The sequence below is a fragment of the Phyllobates terribilis genome, unplaced genomic scaffold, assembly GCF_046119375.1.
Source record: "Phyllobates terribilis strain yellow unplaced genomic scaffold, ASM4611937v1 Scaffold_3__8_contigs__length_932513732, whole genome shotgun sequence".
In the NCBI taxonomy this organism is placed as follows: Eukaryota; Metazoa; Chordata; class Amphibia; order Anura; family Dendrobatidae; genus Phyllobates; species Phyllobates terribilis.
Window position 1 is genome coordinate 344,694,668 of NW_027362763.1, and position 19,492 is coordinate 344,714,159.

At 43.2% G+C, this 19,492-nt stretch overlaps 1 protein-coding gene across 9 annotated transcripts in view; it reads left to right on the forward strand.

Annotated features, from left to right (window-relative positions):
• Positions 1-19,492, forward strand: part of LOC141259357 (uncharacterized) — a 374,844-nt gene that overhangs the window by 130,387 nt on the left and 224,965 nt on the right. For 7 of the 9 annotated variants that reach the window (XM_073675221.1, XM_073675224.1, XM_073675227.1 and 4 more), the window contains 2 exons: positions 894-1,130; positions 1,302-1,424. The exons of the other annotated variants lie outside the window; for them this stretch is intronic. In XM_073675221.1, the coding sequence (XP_073531322.1) occupies positions 894-1,130; positions 1,302-1,424 (360 nt within the window). The remainder of the gene's footprint in view (positions 1-893; positions 1,131-1,301; positions 1,425-19,492) is intronic. 9 annotated transcript variants of the gene reach the window in all.

Sequence of the window (19,492 nt, forward strand, 5' to 3'; positions counted from 1 at the left end):
CCGTGTCTTTGTGCGACGCAGAAAAGGTGAACGGATGGACTCTACATGCCTAGTTCCCACCCTGAAGCATAGAGGAGGAGGTGTGATGGTGTAGGGGGTGCTTTGCTGGTGACACTGTTGGAGATTTATTCAAAATTGAAGGCATACTGAACCAGCATGGCTAGCCCAGCATCTTGAAGCAGCATGTTATTCCATGTGGTTTGCGTTTAGTTGAACAATCAATTATTTTTCAACAGGACAATGACCCCAAACACACCTCCGGGCTGTGTAAGGGCTATTTGACCAAGAAGGAGAGTGATGGGGTGCTACTCCAGATGACCTGGCCTCCACAGTCACCAGACCTGAACCCAATCGAGATGGTTTGGGGTGAGCTGGACCGTAGAGTGATGGCAAAAGGGCCAACAAGTGCTAACAATCTCTGGGAACTCCTTCAAGATTGTTGGAAGACCATTTCCGGTGACTACCTCTTGAAGCTCATCAAGAGAATGCCAAGAGTGTGCAAAGCAGTAATCAAAGCAAAAGGTGGCTACTTTGAAGAACCTAGAATATAACACATTTTCAGTTGTTTCACACTTTTTTGTTAAGTATATAATTCCACATGTGTTAATTCATAGTTTTGATGCCTTCAGTGTGAATGTACAATTTTCATAGTCATGAAAATACAGAAAAATTTTTAAATGAGAAGGTGTGTCCAAACTTTTGGTCTGTACTGTACTTGCACATCTTTACATGATGCAGTAAAATTATTATACTATTATATCATGTCGAAATTGAAAACAACTATCAGCCTGGGACAACATCTTATACATATAATGAAGATGGCTGTCACCGCTAAAAACCTGCACAGTTGTTATGGCGTTTTGCTTATCAGATTTTTCTACACAACTCTGCAGATATAGATGAATGCCTGGAAAATGTCACCGTGTGCCCTCTCCATTCAAATTGTACCAACACGCTTGGGTCATCCAGATGTGATTGTCACCAAGGGTATTATGGAGAAAACTGCACAGACATTGATGAGTGTAAAACAACTAATGACTGCAGTCTCTGGGCGAACTGTACCAACACTGACGGCTCCTACATCTGTACATGCAGGGACGGGTACTCTGGTGATGGGATGGAATGTACGGGTGAGTATATACGTTTCTTATCTCACATAATAGATGTCAAGCTTCTACAAGTAGAGATTTTACAGCTGGACGCTCTGTACAAACCTTCCTTATTCCCTATATTATCCTACAACTTCTAGAATAACTTACTGTGTCTATCAGCAAATACATTTTCTTTATATAATTTTGCAGATATCGATGAGTGTATTGAAAATGTCCTTATTTGTGGGGTAAATGGATCCTGTATGAACACAAATGGCAGCTATGAATGCTCTTGCGATACTGGATTCACGCTCGTAAATAGAACCTGCGAGGGTAAGTACTGTACATGGCTGATGTAAAATTCCTGTGTACCTTTATGTTTTTAATTTAATTATGAAAACAATTTGATATTTTTTATTATTGTTCCCATTGTCCCAAATTTACTTACAATACTAATATTAATTGCCCATAACATTTTTGTACATTTAGACTAAGCCTTAATTGTGGATGGCTCAATTCATAATGATCTTTAGTATATGTTATTGTACTGCAATTATATTAGAAAAGCACTGTGTTAAATATTATGGTGCCTGATGCAGCCGATCTGAACCTGTTTTCAGTGTTCACTTCATGCTTTCTAAGCTGTAAATTCACCATTTCTCTATGTACAGAATGCAGCATCCAGTTTTGCATAAATGTACTTATAAGTCAGTGGTAACTTGTCATTCTTTCCGGAGATAACAAACTATATATTTTTACAGAAGAGAATGACAGCTGTATCAATAAGTAATGGATTGTTTTTTGCAGAATTGAGGCATATTTATTAATACTGTCTAATTCTAAGGCAATGCCAACTTACATTAGACAGTCTCAAAACGCACCAGATTTATCAAAGGGGTTAATGCTTTTTGATAAATCTGACCTAGCCTATCTAGCTAAACTTTACAGGGTAAGTACACAGCTGATGTAATATCATATCACATTGTCATAAAGTTCTACACCAGCGGGAAAGCTTACCATGTAGCCTAAAGATGGAGAGAAGAAAAAAAGAGGATAAGTAAGATTGTGACTAGAGATGAGCGGTGTTCGACTAGAACTGTTCGCCAATCTCAAATTCGAGCTGTTTTGGGCGGTGTTCGAGTTGTTCGACGAACCCGAACGATTTGCAAAAAATTCGGCTGTTCAAGGTTATGTTCGATAACTGTTCGTGCACCAAAAGCGTGTCCTGCATGTCTGGCGCTATTTAGAGCACCAATCATGCAGGGATTGTCTGCCACTCACTGTAATGCCACAGCCATGGTGGTTGTGGCATTACAGTGATTGCCCAAATCGATGGGAACAGTGCCAACAGTGAAACATGAAAAGCCGGCAATTCAGCAGCGGCATACACCGGTACCGACAATTTAGAACCGAAAGAATAGAGCTTCACACATAGATTAGATAGATATAAACATGTCAGTCACATATATATGAAGTACAGTGAAAGTGCTGCTTACTGTACTTGTCATTTAGCGTAAAGGATTTATCAAAAAAAATAATAGTGTTTTCATGCACCGTCTCTTTAAAAAAGCCGGCCGGCAATTCAGCAGCGGTACCCGACAATTTAGAATAGAAGGAATAGAGAATCACACATAGATTAGATAGATAGAAACATGTCAGTCACATATATATGAAGTACAGTGACAGTGTTGATTACTGTACTTGTCATTTAGTGTAAAGGATTTATCAAAAAAAATAATAGTGTTTTCATGCACCGTCTCTTTAAGAAAGCCGGCCGGCAATTCAGCATCTGTACCCAACAATTTATAACAGACAGAATAGAGCTTCACACATAGATTAGATAGATAGAAACATGTCAGTCACATATATATGAAGTACAGTGATAGTGTTGGTTACTGTACTTGTCATTTAGTATTAAAATAAAGGATTTATTATTAAAAAAATTGGCGTGGGGTTCCCCTTAATTTTAGGCTCTAGCGGAGGTTAAGCAGACAGCTGGGGCAGATGTTTGAATTGAAGCCTGGGAAGGGGGTAATACCCACGGAGCTTCCCAGGCTACTAATATCAGCCCCCAGCTGAATACATAGCCTTTACTAGCTATTAAAATGGGGGACCCCCCCAAAAAAATGACGTGGGGTCCCCCCTAATTTAATAGCTAGCAAAGGCTAGGCAGACAGCTGGGGGCTGATATTAATAGCCCAGGAAGGGAGCCATGAATATTGGCCCCCTCCCAGGCTAGAAACACCAGCCGTCAGCCGCCCCAGAAATGGCGCATTCATAGGATGCGCCAATTCTGGCACTTAGCCTCGCTCTTCCACGCTGCCCGGGTGCGGTGGCAGGGGGTAATAGGGCTGGGGTTGATGTCAGCTTATAATGCCAGCTGACATCAAGCCCAGGTTAGTAATGGAGAGGCGTCTATAAGACACCCCCATTACTAACCCCATAGTCAAAGTTAAAAAAAACACAAACACCCAGAATAAAGTCCTTTAATTGAAATAAAGACACAATTCTTTATTGTTCTAAATTAAACCATACTTACCATCACGCCCATTCCAGCTGAAGCCAACGATCTCCTGTAATAAAAATAAAATAATAAAGCAACCTCATCCTTACCTTTCCATGGTTCCCACGACAGCTTCAGCTCTGCTACATTGAGATGACAGGCTGGACCGCAGCAGAACGCCGCCATCCAGCCTGTCATCCCGCAGACACTGAGAAGAGCAGGCTTGCTTGCGCTCCACATTGTCTCTCTGTGACGGCATAAAGATGAGCCGAGGTCATGTCCAATGAACTCGGCTCACCTCATGCACGTCACTTACAGCGTGGGAGAATTCTCACGCTGAAGCGCTGAGTGCAGGAGAATTTTCCCACGCTGTCAGTGAGGTGCATGAGGTGAGCTGAGTTCATTGGACATGAGCTCACCTCATGCACGTCACTGACAGCGTGGGAGAATTCTCCTGCACTCAGCACTTCAGCGTGAGAATTTTCCCACGTTGTCAGTGACGTGCATGAGGTGAGCCGAGTTCATTGGACATGACCTCGGCTCATCTGGATGCCGTCACAGCGAGACACTGAGGAGCACAAGCATGCCTGCTCTTCTCAGTGTCTGCGGCATGACAGGCTGGATGGCAGCGTTCTGCTGCGGTCCAGCCTGTCATCTCGATGTAGCAGAGCTGAAGTTGTTGTGGGAACCATGGAAAGGTAAGGATGAGGTTGGTTTATTATTTTTCTTTTATTGCAGGAGATCGTTGGCTTCAGCTGGAATGGGCGTGATGGTAAGTATAGTTTAATTTAGAACAATAAAGAATTGTGTGTTTATTTCAATTAAAGGACTTTATTCTGGGTGTTGTGTTTTTTTTAAATACTTTACTAGAAATTCATGGCGGTCATGTCTAATACTGGCGTGACCCCATGAATTTTGGGCTTGTGGCCATCTGATAATACCAAGCTGGCCCTAACCCCTTTATTACCCAGTGAGCCACCGCACCAGGGCCCTGGATGAGTTGGGTACAGCGCCAGAAGATGGCGCTTCTATGAACGCGCCATTTTCCGGGGTGGCTGCGGACTGCAATTTGCAGCGAGGGGGGCCCAGAAAGCTTGGGCCTCCCTGCGCTGCAGATTCCAGCCCCCAGCTGCCTAGTTGTACCTGGCTGGACACAAAAATAGGGCGAAGCCCCACGTATTTTTTTTTTAATTATTTCATGAAATTCATGAAATAATTAAGAAAAAAAGGCCTTCCCTATATTGTTGTGTCCGGCCAGGTACAAATAGTCAGCTGGTGGTTGGGGGCAGCCCGTTCCTGCCTGCTGTACCTGGCTGGACACAAATATAGTGCGAAGCCCCACTTCAGTTTTTTTTAATTATTTCATGAAATTCATGAAATAATTAAGAAAAAAAGGGCTTCCCTATATTGTTGTGTCCGGCCAGGTACAAATAGGCAGCTGGTGGTTGGGGGCAGCCCATTCCTGCCTGCTGTACCTGGCTGGACACAAATATAGTGCGAAGCCCCACTTCAATTTTTTTAAATTATTTCAGGAAATTCATGAAATAATTAAAAAAAAATTGACGTGGGGCTTCGCACTATATTTGTGTCCAGTCAGGTGCAGCAGGCAGGAACGGGCTGCCCCCAACCACCAGCTGCCTATTTGTACCTGGCCGGACACAACAATATAGGGAAGCCCTTTTTTTCTTAATTATTTCATGAAATAATTTAAAGAAAATTGACGTGGGGCTTCGCCCTGTTTTTGTGTCCAGCCAGGTACAACTAGGCAGCTAGGGGCTGGAATCCGCAGCGCAGGGAGGCCTAAGCTTTCTGGGCCACCCCCGCTGCAAATTGCAGTCCGCAGCCACCCCGGAAAATGGCGCGTTCATAGAAGCGCCATCTTCTGGCGCTGTACCCAACTCATCCAGGGCCCTGATGCGGTGGCTCACTGGGTAATAAAGGGGTTAGGGCTAGCTTGGCATTATCAGCTGGCCCTAAGCCCAAAATTCATGGGGTCACGCCAATATTAGACATGACCACCATGAATTTCTAGTAAAGTATTTAAAAAAAACACAACACCCAGAAAAAAGTCCTTTAATTGAAATAAACACACAATTCTTTATTGTTCTAAATTAAACCATACTTACCGTCACGCCCATTCCAGCTGAAGCCAACGATCTCCTGAAATAAAAGAAAAATAATAAAGCAACATCATCCTTACCTTTCCATGGTTCCCATGACAGCTTCAGCTCTGCTACATCGAGATGACAGGCTGGACCGCAGCAGAACGCTGCCATCCAGCCTGTCATCCCGCAGACACTGAGAAGCGCAGGCTTGCTTGCGCTCCACAGTGTCTCTCTGTGAGGGCATCCAGATGAGCCGAGTTAATGTCCAATGAACTCGGCTCACCTCATGCACGTCACTGACAGCGTGGGAAAATTCTCCTGCACTCAGCGCTTCAGCGTGGGAGAATTCTCACGCTGAAGCGCTGAGTGCAGGAGAATTCTCCCACGCTGTCAGTGACGTGCATGAGGTGCGCCGAGTTCATTGGACATGAACTCGTCTCATCTTTATGCCGTCACAGCCAGACACTGCAGAGCGCAAGCATGCCTGCGCTTCTCAGTGTCTGCGGGATGACAGGCTGGATGGCAGCGTTCTGCTGCGGTCCAGCCTGTCATCTCGATGTAGCAGAGCTGAAGCTGTCGTGGGAACCATGGAAAGGTAAGGATGATGTTGCTTTATTATTTTTCTTTTATTGCAGGAGATCGTTGGCTTCAGCTGGAATGGGCGTGATGGTAAGTATGGTTTAATTTAGAACAATAAAGGATTGTGTCTTTATTTCAATTAAAGGACTTTATTCTGGGTGTTTGTGTTTTCTTTTAACTTTGACTATGGGGTTAGTAATGGGGGTGTCTTATAGACGCCTCTCCATTACTAACCTGGGCTTGATGTCAGCTGGCATTATAAGCTGACATCAACCCCAGCCCTATTACCCCCTGCCACCCCTACAGGGCAGCGTGGAAGAGCGAGGCTAAGTGCCAGAATTGGCGCATCCTATGAATGCGCCATTTCTGGGGCGGCTGACGGCTGGTGTTTCTAGCCTGGGAGGGGGCCAATATTCATGGCTCCCTTCCTGGGCTATTAATATCAGCCCCCAGCTGTCTGCCTAGCCTTTGCTAGCTATTAAATTAGGGGGGACCCCACGTCATTTTTTTGGGGGGGTCCCCCATTTTAATAGCTAGTAAAGCCTATGTATTCAGCTGGGGGCTCATATTAGTAGCCTGGGAAGCTCCGTGGGTATTACCCCCTTCCCAGGCTTCAAACATCTGCCCCAGCTGTCTGCTTAACCTCCGCTAGAGACTAAAATTAAGGGGAACCCCACGCCAATTTTTTTTAATAATAAATCCTTTATTTTAATACTAAATGACAAGTACAGTAACCAACACTATCACTGTACTTCATATATATGTGACTGACATGTTTCTATCTATCTAATCTATGTGTGAAGCTCTATTCTGTCTGTTATAAATTGTCGGGTACAGATGCTGAATTGCCGGCCGGCTTTTTTAAAGAGACGGTGCATGAAAACACTATTATTTTTTTTAATAAATCCTTTACACTAAATGACAAGTACAGTAAGCAACATTGTCACTGTACTTCATATATATGTGACTGACATGTTTCTATCTATCTAATCTATGTATGAAGCTCTATTCTGTCTGTTATAAATTGTCGGGTACAGATGCTGAATTGCCGGCCGGCTTTTTTAAAGAGACAGTGCATGAAAACACTATTATATTTTTTAATAAATCCTTTACACTAAATGACAAGTACAGTAAGCAACACTGTCACTGTACTTCATATATATGTGACTGACATGTTTCAATCTATCTAATCTATGTGTGAGGCTCTATTCCTTCTTGTCTAAATTGTCGGGTACCGGTGTATGCCGCTGCTGAATTGCCGGCCGGCTTTTTTAAAGAAAGCGTCTTCTGAGCAGTTTGTCAGCTTTTGGACACCTTTGAAGGTGTTTTCTATGTGTTTCTATGTGTTTTTGTTTGCCTGCCATTGGTTTTAACGGTGTTCGACGGTGTTCTAAGGTGTTCGACGAACAGTTCGACGAACAGTTCCTCGAACATCCCGGTGTTCGACGAACCGAACCGAACCCGAACACTACGGGGGTGGCTCAACACTAATTGTGACAACTTGTGCTTACAATTTTAAATGGTCTGACCACAAAAAATACTTTTTTATTTTTCATAGCATATAAATCTCAAATAAACATGTGTGACCAGAATAATGAAAATACTTTTCTTTTCCCATACAATTAACTTTTCTCTTTTTTTAAAGCATTGCTTGCTTCTTTCAACACCTTATTATGTATCATGTGTTTATGTGAAGCACTTCATACACTGTCTGATTTCTTTTGCTTAGACTTCTGGCTCAAGCAACATCTTCTTGTGTACCTTTATGTTTTAATTTAATTATGAAAACAATTTAATATATTTTTTATTATTGTTCCCACATTTACTTATAATACTAATACTAATTGTCCATAACATTTTTGTGCATTTAGACTAATCCTTAATTGTGGATGCCTCAATTCATAATGATTAGTGATGAGTTAGCACTAAAATGCTCGGGTACTCGTTGCTCGAGTCGCGCAAATTGGAATACTCGGGTGCTCGGACCGAGCAAAGAGCCCAATTCAGTCTACGGGAAACTCAAGCATTTTTCTGGCCCCGGAGGTCTGCATGCGACCTAGAAATTGCCAAAATCGATGGGAAGAATGCTGAAATTACATGGGAACAGCATGGGGAAGATCCCTGGATGCATTTCTGACACCCAGGTCACTGTGTGAACAATGTTGTCAGTGTATTACACCACTTTTATGGGCTCACAATAAAACATGCAAAAATGAAACCAAAATGGATTTTCCTGGGAAAAATGTTAAGGAACATCCTTTCCAGGGTAATGACTTGTATATAAGGTAAAATAAATAGGCCCCCAAAAAATGCTCCTCCACACCTTGGGCTATGTTCACACGTAGCGATTTTGATGCGTTTTTGCACTTTTGCAATGCTTTCAAAGGTGAAAAATACATTCATCTGTAAATGTAATTTTAACATTTTACTACCTTATCTGGCCATGTGGTGTGTGAGACATGATCAGACACATTCATACAGTGCTGAAAAGACATGGGAAAAGTATGGGGAAGACCCCTGGAAGCATCTCTGACTCCCAGGTCACTGCCTAAAACTGTGGTCATCAGACATAATCCTATATTACTGCGATAATAATACAGACATTTTTGGCAATGTGACAAATATTAAACTCCATTTAAAATGGGCAAGGTGTGTGGCAAGGGACGAGGAAGTGGATGTTATGGTGATGGTGATAGTGCACGCACAGGCCGAGGCTGTGGGAAGATGAAACTGTGCCTGCTGAGGGAGCCCAACAATCACCAACATCATGTCGAACTACCTTCCTGTCCCAATTTGTAGGGGGCCACAGAGCACCACTATTGACGCCAGAGCAGTGTGAAAAGGTTGTTGGCTGGGTAGCAGATAATGCATCCAGTCAGTTTGCCACCACCACCACCCTGTCTTCCATATGATCCAGTCTCAGTAGCCGTGAGTCTGGACCACATTATTATTATTACTTTAGCGCTATTTATTCCATGGTGCTTTACATGTGAAAAAGGGATATACAAATATATCGCAAAAATAATTACAATAATCTTGAACAAAAATGTGACAGCGACTGGTACAGGAGAAGAGAGGACCCTGCCCGCGAGGGCTCACAGTCTACAAGGGATGGGTGAAGATACAGTAGGTGAGGATACAGCTGGTTGTGCAGTGGTATGGTGGACGAGGATTACTGCAGGTTGTACGCTTGACGGACAAGGTGGGTCTTCAGGTGTCTTTTGAAGGTTTCAACAGTAGGCGAGAGTCAAAAATGTTGGGGTAGAGAGAAGGAGATCTTGTGAGGATCGGAGGTTGTGTGCAGGTAAGTACCGGGAGACTAGGTCACAGATGTATAGAGAAGACAGGTTGTGGATGTCTTTGCATGCCAAAGTTTGGGTTTTGAACTGGAGTCTCTGGGCAATGGGAAGCCAGTGAAGGGATTGACAGAGAGGAGAGGCCAGGGAATAGTGAGGGGACAAGTGGATTAGTCGGGCAACAGAGTTTAGGATAGTTTGGAGGAATGCAAGAGTGTTAGAAGGGAGGCCACAGAGGAGGAGGTTGCAGTCGTCGAGACAGGAGATGATGAGTGCGTTCACTAGTCTTTTTGTAGATTCATGGTTGAGGAATGTGCAGATCCGGGAGATTTTTTTACATGGAGTCGGCATCTTCCTCACCCTGGTCCTCCTTCCTGCCACCATTCCGAGTACTCTGAGACAACTGATCCCAAACTTGGACACACCAAAGAGCTGTTTTGTTCATCTTTCCATTTATAGATTCTGGCCTCTCGCTCGGTCCACTCAGAAGTGGAAAGAGCTTGGATATGTGGTTTGAAGGAGAGATTACAGTCCAGGGTTACCCCAAGAGCTGTTCACTTTTCCATTGATAGATTCGGGCCTCTTGCCAGGCCAGCCTCAAGCAGGGCAACAGGAGATCGCATGTAGTGAATTGAGAAGCCGTGGTCACCCGAAGGTGATGGTGGGAAAGTGAACTTACTGTAGCAAGAGGTGGATAATGATGAAACACAAAGGACAGAAAGTCAGTAGGTGGACCAGGGTGCGGAAGTGGAAGACGAAGTTGTGGATGATGAAGCAACTGGCCCAACCTGACAAGGGGACATGCAGAGCGAGGACAGCAGCACACGGGGGGGAGGCATAGCACCACAACAGGCAGGAACAAGCAGTGTGGTGGCCACAGACACAAGGCGGGAAACCGTTTCCTGTAACACCAACATGATGGAAGTTGCCAGTACAACTGTTGGTCTTCCCGAGTCTGGTTCTATTTTAAAAACTCTTTAGATAACTCCAAAAAGGCCATTTGCAACATCTGCCAGGCCAGCATCAGCAAGAGCACCAAAACTACTAGCCTGACCACCACCAGCATGCTCAGGCACATGACAGCAAAGCACCCGAATAGCTGGGTGGAACGCGAAGGTCCAGGACCAGTGTCTGCGGGTGACACCACTGCCTCTTCTGCTGCTGTGCATGCACGTCAATCCCCTGTCCATGGCGCATGTGAAGATGCTTCCCGCCCTGCACCTGTCGTTGCAGACTTGCAACCATCACCATCCATGTCCTTGTCCCAGCGCAGCATTCAGTTGTCCCTACCTCAGTCCTTGGAATGCAGGCGCAAGTATGCAGCCAGCCACCCACCCACAGGCCGCAATACTAAACTGACATATTTCTGTACTGCTTGCACTCGAAATGTTGCCCTTTAGGCTCATGGAGGCGGAAGCTTTCCACAACCTCATGGCGGCGGCCGGGGCTCCATACTTGGTCCCCATTAGAGATGAGCGTTGGTCTACTCGAACTGTTCGCCAATCTCAAATTCGAGCTGTTTTGGGCGGTGTTCGAGCCGTTCGGCGAACACGAACGATTTGAGAAAAATTCGGCTGTTCGAGGTTATGTTCGATAACTGTTCGTGCACCAAAATCATAACTGGATTTTTTCTCAGTAATGATGAAAATTAATGTTAATACGCAGTTTGAGTGTACAGCGGGGTGGGGGGAGGGGCAGGGGATGGATCTCTGCAGGAATAATGAAGATCTCCATTTTTTTTTCTCTTTCCCGCATTTGCAGTGGGGAGGTGCAGTCTGTCAGCTTATCAGCAGCGCACACACGGAGCGAACTGCTGTTTTTCACACAAGCAAGGGCATGTGTCATTGGCAGTGTATGTCACATGTCCTTGCCCTATAAGACCAAGCCATTTTCCCCGTCGCCACCATTTTCTCACTGCTGCAGCTGCGTGTTAGACGGCACCGCTGTTGCTGTGTGAGCTATACCTTGTTAATTTCAAGCCAATTTTCGCACAAATCTACAGATAGCTTGGGAGTAGGGAATAGTTGTGATTGCAGTCCTTTTAAGGACTAGGTTACAGCATTTCCTACGACTTTTATCAGGCAGGTCTGTGCTCTTAAATAGATAGATTGTGGGAGTAAAGACTAATTGTAATTGCAGTCCTTTTCAGGACTAGGTTACATCAGTTCCTATCAGTTTTTGCCAGGCAGGTCTGTGCCAGTGCTGTGCAAGTTTTTTTCACAGCATTTGGCTGAATCTAGCAAAGCTAATCCTTTTTGGCCTATTGCAGAGTGTGTTAGTCAGTGGAGTAGCCTATCTGTGTTGCAAGATATACCACCTGTGTATAGAATACCAATTTTTTTACTGCACCAAGTGAAGTAAAATCTTTTGGGCATAGCATCATTCTATTAGTCCATCTATACTGACCTCCATCAGGTTGCAAATTGAATATAATTTTTTTCTGCATCTAGCTCTGAAAAAATATTTGGGCTTCTAGCAGTGTGTGGGACTTGTTCTATTAGTCCATCTATACTGACCTCCATCAGGTTGCAAACTGAATATAATTTTTTTCTGCATCTAGCTCTGAAAAAATATTTGGCCTTCTAGCAGTGTGTGGGACTTTCTCTATTAGTCCATCTATACTGACCTCCATCAGGTTGCAAATTAAAAATAATTTTTATCTGCATCTACCTCTGAAAAAATATTTGGGCTTCTAGCTGTGTGTGGGACTTGTTCTATTAGTCCATCTATACTGACCTCCATCAGGTTGCAAACTAAATATAATTTTTTTCTGCATCTAGCTCTGAAAAAATATTTGGCCTTCTAGCAGTGTGTGGGACTTTCTCTATTAGTCCATCTATACTGACCTCCATCAGGTTGCAAACTGAATATATTTTTTTTCTGCATCTACCTCTGAAAAAATATTGGGCTTTTAGCTGTGTGTGGGACTTGTTCTATTAATCCATCTATACATACCTCCATCAGGTTGCAAACTGAATATATTTTTTTTCTGCATCTACCTCTGAAAAAATATTGGGCTTCTAGCTGTGTGTGGGACTTGTTCTATTAATCCATCTATACAGACCTCCATCAGGTTGCAAACTGAATATAATTTTTTTCTGCATCTAGCTCTGAAAAAATAGTTGGCCTTCTAGCAGTGTGTGGGACTTTCTCTATTAGTCCATCTATACTGACCTCCATCAGGTTGCAAATTAAAAATAATTTTTATCTGCATCTAGCTCTGAAAAAATATTTGGCCTTCTAGCAGTGTGTGGGACTTTCTCTATTAGTCCATCTATACTGACCTCCATCAGGTTGCAAATTAAAAATAATTTTTATCTGCATCTACCTCTGAAAAAATATTTGGGCTTCTAGCTGTGTGTGGGACTTGTTCTATTAGTCCATCTATACTGACCTCCATCAGGTTGCAAACTGAATATAATTTTTTTCTGCATCTAGCTCTGAAAAAATATTTGGCCTTCTAGTAGTGTGTGGGACTTTCTGTTAGAACCTTGCTCTTAGGTTTTTTCCTTTGCTGGTCACATGACCTTGTTGGCCTATTTAATCCTGCTCCGCCCTTCTGGCTTTGCTGGACTTCATTGTATAACTACTTTCTAGCTAGCCTGTGCTCTGTATCTAACTCTGTTAGTTTGCTTGGTCTACGGACCTCTATGTTCTATATATTTTGTTTGTTCGTCTGTCTGCTACTATTTCTGTTAGGAGGTGTCCCATTTTCCTCCCAGTCCTTAGTACTTGTAGGGATTCCTTCCCCACATCTATAGGTCTCCGTACAGACTAGCTTAGGACTTTAGCAGGTCTGATCGCAGGATCAGGTCCCATGTTACATCGTAGGGATTAAGCTGAGTTCTATCGTAGGGACAGATCTCCTCTCTTTCCTTAGCTCTGGTAGCAGAACATAACAGTAAGTCCAGCCTGCAAATTCTCTAAGGAAAGATTTTTCTGTTCCATCATGGTGTCGGTTCAGGATTTGGCTAAACACCTGCAGGGACTCTCTCTGGAGGTGGCCGAGCTCCTTCAGCACGTGAGTAACTGTCCTGGAGCACATTTCTTGGAGCCTAAGGTATGTTTGCCGGATTTATTTTTTGGTGAACACCGAGAATTTTTTTCATTTAAAAATGCTTGCTTATTGTATTTTCGTTTGAGACCCAAGTCCTCTGGGGATGAATCCCAGCGCATAGGGTTCATAATGTCACTTTTGCGCAAAGAGCCTCAGGAGTGGGCCTTTTCTTTGCAACCTAGTGATACATGCTTCAGATCAGTGGATAGTTTTTTTTCTGCTTTGGGACTATTATATGATGATCCTGACCGTGTCTCATCAGCTGAGACTGAGTTAAGACGTTTGAGACAGGGATCAGGTAATGTGGAAAAATATTGTACTCATTTCCGTCGTTGGTCTACTCAAACAGGGTGGAACGATTCTGCTCTGAAAAGTCTATTTCTTGCTGGGCTGAATGAAAGGGTTAAAGACCTGCTAATTGCTTATCCTACACCTGAAGATTTGCAACAGGCTATGCAATTAGCTATACGGGTGGATAGGAGACTGCGTGCAAGGGTTAATGAGAGCAAATCCTCTGCTATGTCAGTTTCTGGTTATGAGAATGTGTGTACTAACAGTGGTGAACCGATGGAGATTGGATCGGTGGCACCTCGCTCTCAAGAAAAAGACCGTAGATTTTCTGAAGGCTTGTGTTTCTATTGTGGAAAATCTGGTCATTTGATTAAAGGCTGTGAGCTTCGTATGAAGAAAGAAAAAAAAATGGTCAGTCATGCCCGTATTGCCTGTTTAAATTCCAAGGGTGTATTTTTAGCTGCTTCCACGATTGCTCAGGAAAAATTAATGGAATTTCGGGTGTTTGTTGATTGTGGGTCTACTCTAAATGTAATTGATGGGGGATTCTTGGAAAGACTCAATTTAAAACCCGAACCTTTATCATCCCCCATTGCTGTGGTTTCTGTGGATGGTTCCCCTTTGAAGAATATTACTCTCAAGGTCTGTGAATTTCCTCTCACTATTAATGGTGTTCACCATGAGAAATTGGATTTGGTAGTTTTGAATAACTTGCCTTCTCCAGTAATATTGGGATTGCCCTGGTTAAAATTTCACAATCCTGTACTGGATTGGTCTACCAGTGAAATTAAATCCTGGAGCCATAAATGTTATGACAAGTGTTGTAACGGGCGTATTGCAGCTTTGGATAGGGGAGAATTGCCTGTTCCTATTCAGGATTTTTGGAGAGTTTTTTCTGAGAAGGAATCGCAGGTTTTGCCTCCCCATAGAGACTATGATTGTTCTATTGAATTTGTCCCTGGAGCGACTCTTCCTAAAAGTCGTTTATTTAACCTTACTATTCCTGAGAGGAAGGCTTTGGAGGAATACATACAGACAAGTTTGGCCGCCGGTCACATTAGGCCCTCTAAGTCTCCTGTGGCGGTTGGATTTTTTTTTGTAAAAAAAAAGGACGGCGGTTTACGTCCTTGTCTGGATTTTCATGAGATTAACAAAATTACTGTACGCAATCCTTACCCACTGCCATTGATTCCTGATCTGTTTAACCAGTTAATGGGGGCCAAGTGGTTCTCTAAAATTGACCTTAAGGGGGCATACAATCTGTTGCGCATGAAGGAGGGTGACAAATGGAAGACTGCTTTTAACACTCCTGTGGGTCATTTTGAGAATCTGGCTATGCCTTTTGGTCTTACTAATGCTCCTGCATTTTTTCAGAATCTTATTAATGACATCCTTAGACCTTTGATCGGCAAAAATGTGGTTGTGTATTTGGATGACATTTTGATTTATTCGCCGGATATGGAGTCTCATTGGCGGAGCGTACGTGAGGTATTACAGTTATTAATGGACAATTCGCTTTTTGCTAAGCTGGAGAAATGTGAGTTCGCTGTACAGAGAATTAGTTTTTTGGGTTACATTATCTCCAGCGAAGGTTTTGAGATGGACCCGGTTAAAGTTCAAGCTGTACAGGAATGGCCTAGGCCTATTGGTTTGAAATCAATACAGAGGTTTTTAGGTTTCGCCAATTATTACAGAAAATTCATAAAAAATTTTTCTAGTATTGTCAAACCTCTGACCGATCTCACCAGGAAAGGTGCTGATGCGGTTCAGTGGTCTTCTGAGGCCATTGAAGCTTTTGTGTATCTCAAGGAGAGGTTCACCTCTGCTCCCATCCTTATGCAGCCTGATGTGACTAAGCCGTTTTTGGTTGAGGTTGATGCTTCCTCTGTGGGGGTTGGCGCAGTATTGTCTCAGGATAACGGGGATGGATTACATCCCTGTGCCTTTTTTCCAAAAATTTTTTCGGAGACTGAACTGAATTACGATATTGGTAATCGGGAATTATTGGCTATTAAACTCGCATTTGAACACTGGCGCCACTTCTTGGAAGGTGCGGAATTTCCCGTTCAGGTTCTTACGGATCATAAAAATCTGATATATCTTGATGCTGCCAAGCGCCTGAATTCCCGTCAGGCTAGGTGGGCACTGTTTTTCTCGCGGTTTAATTTCTCCGTTACTTACATCCCTGGTACTAAGAATGTTAAGGCGGATGCCTTGTCTTGCAGTTTTTCTCCCATAGTCGGTGCTGAGAAAGAGGAGAACATTTTACAAGAAGGTGTTGTGATAGCTGCTTTGGACTCCGTTTTGGAAGATGAGATTCTTAAAGCACAGGAGAATGCCCCATCTAACACTCCTCATGGGAGGTTGTTTGTGCCTGGGACCTTTAGGAGAGATTTGTTTGTTGAGTGTCACGAATCTCGGTTGGCAGGTCATCCCGGAATCTCTGAGACCAAGAGACTGGTGGGTCGCAGTTTTTGGTGGCCTGGATGGCAGAAGGAGGTCATTAAGTGGGTGCGTCAATGTACTATATGTGCTAGATCTAAGTCCTCACATACTCCTGCTGCGGGGTTGCTTTGTCCTTTGGAGGTTCCCAGTGCTCCTTGGACACATTTGGCTATGGACTTTATAACTGACCTTCCCCCCTCTGAGGGTTTTACTGTCATCTGGGTGGTCGTGGACCGTTTTAGCAAGATGTGTCACTTGGTTCCCTTCGTCAAACTGCCCTGCGCTAAAACTCTCGCTAAGGCCTTTGTCAAGGAAATTGTCAGACTTCATGGCGTTCCTACTGACATTGTTTCTGATAGGGGTCCTCAGTTCGTGGCTCGTTTTTGGCGTGCCTTTTGTGACAGGTTGGGAGTTCATTTGTCGTTCTCGTCCGGATATCATCCTGAATCTAATGGCCAGACAGAAAGGAAAAACCAGGATGTTGAGCAGTTCTTGCGTTGTTTTGTGGCAGACAATCAAGAGGGGTGGTCTGAGTTTCTGTCACTTGCTGAATTTGCTCTTAACAACCATACATCTTCTTCTGCTGGTTGTTCGCCTTTTTTTTGTTGTTCTGGGAGACATCCGTCGTTTGGGTCGTTCTCCAAGTTGGGATCTGCCGTGCCTGAGGAGGAGAATTTTTCCGGTGATTTGGAGACAGTTTGGACGGATGTGCGTGGTAATCTTCAGGAGGCCAACAGAAAATCTAAAGACTACTTTGATAGGAAACGACAGGAGGTTTTGTTCGCTGTTGGTGACATGGTTTGGTTGTCCTCTAGGAATCTGCGGTTGAGGATTCCTTCTAAGAAATTGGGTCCCAAGTTTGTAGGGCCCTTTAAGGTGCTTCAGGTTGTCAACCAATCTGCTGTTAGGTTGGAGGTTCCTACCTCCTGGAGAATTAATCCGGTATTTCATGTCTCTCTGTTGAAAAAAGCGGTTGTATCGGATTGTGACGCCTCTGCCTCTGTTCCTCCGGTGGTGGAGGACGGGGAATATGAAATTTCTCGCATCCTTAACTCTAGACGGTATAGAGGTAGTTTGCAGTATCTTGTGGCCTGGAAAGGTTTCGGACCCGAGGATAACTCTTGGGTGAGGTCGGATGATGTTTCCGCGTCCAGACTTATCAGAGCGTTTCACAGGAGATTTCCTGATAAGCCTGGTCCTAGGGGATCCGGAGGATCCTCTTAGAAGGGGGGGTACTGTTAGAACCTTGCTCTTAGGTTTTTTCCTTTGCTGGTCACATGACCTTGTTGGCTTATTTAATCCTGCTCCGCCCTTCTGGCTTTGCTGGACTTCATTGTATAACTACTTTCTAGCTAGCCTGTGCTCTGTATCTAACTCTGTTAGTTTGCTTGGTCTACGGACCTCTATGTTCTATATATTTTGTTTGTTCGTCTGTCTGCTACTATTTCTGTTAGGAGGTGTCCCATTTTCCTCCCAGTCCTTAGTACTTGTAGGGATTCCTTCCCCGCATCTATAGGTCTCCGTACAGACTAGCTTAGGACTTTAGCAGGTCTGATCGCAGGATCAGGTCCCCTGTTACATCGTAGGGATTAAGCTGAGTTCTATCGTAGGGACAGATCTCCTCTCTTTCCTTAGCTCTGGTAGCAGAACATAACACTTTCTCTATTAGTCCATCTATACTGACCTCCATCAGGTTGCAAATTAAAAATAAATTTTATCTGCATCTAGCTCTGAAAAAATATTTGGCCTTCTAGCAGTGTGTGGGACTTTCTCTATTAGTCCATCTATACTGACCTCCATCAGGTTGCAAATTAAAAATAATTTTTATCTGCATCTAGCTCTGAAAAAATATTTGGCCTTCTAGCAGTGTGTGGGACTTTCTCTATTAGTCCATCTATACTGACCTCCATCAGGTTGCAAATTAAAAATAATTTTTATCTGCATCTACCTCTGAAAAAATATTTGGGCTTCTAGCTGTGTGTGGGACTTGTTCTATTAATCCATCTATACAGACCTCCATCAGGTTGCAAACTGAATATAATTTTTTTCTGCATCTAGCTCTGAAAAAATAGTTGGCCTTCTAGCAGTGTGTGGGACTTTCTCTATTAGTCCATCTATACTGACCTCCATCAGGTTGCAAATTAAAAATAATTTTTATCTGCATCTAGCTCTGAAAAAATATTTGGCCTTCTAGCAGTGTGTGGGACTTTCTCTATTAGTCCATCTATACTGACCTCCATCAGGTTGCAAATTAAAAATAATTTTTATCTGCATCTACCTCTGAAAAAAATATTTGGGCTTCTAGCTGTGTGTGGGACTTGTTCTATTAGTCCATCTATACTGACCTCCATCAGGTTGCAAACTGAATATAATTTTTTTCTGCATCTAGCTCTGAAAAAATATTTGGCCTTCTAGTAGTGTGTGGGACTTTCTCTATTAGTCCATCTATACTGACCTCCATCAGGTTGCAAATTAAAAATAATTTTTATCTGCATCTAGCTCTGAAAAAATATTTGGCCTTCTAGCAGTGTGTGGGACTTTCTCTATTAGTCCATCTATACTGACCTCCATCAGGTTGCAAATTAAAAATAATTTTTATCTGCATCTACCTCTGAAAAAATATTTGGGCTTCTAGCAGTGTGTGGGACTTGTTCTATTAGTCCATCTATGCTGACCTCCATCAGGTTGCAAACTGAATATAATTTTTTTCTGCATCTAGCTCTGAAAAAATATTTGGCCTTCTAGCAGTGTGTGGGACTTTCTCTATTAGTCCATCTATACTGACCTCCATCAGGTTGCAAATTAAAAATAATTTTCATCTGCATCTAGCTCTGAAAAAATATTTGGCCTTCTAGCAGTGTGTGGGACTTTCTCTATTAGTCCATCTATACTGACCTCCATCAGGTTGCAAATTAAAAATAATTTTTATCTGCATCTAGCTCTGAAAAAATATTTGGCCTTCTAGCAGTGTGTGGGACTTTCTCTATTAGTCCATCTATACTGACCTCCATCAGGTTGCAAATTAAAAATAATTTTTATCTGCATCTACCTCTGAAAAAATATTTGGGCTTCTAGCTGTGTGTGGGACTTGTTCTATTAGTCCATCTATACTGACCTCCATCAGG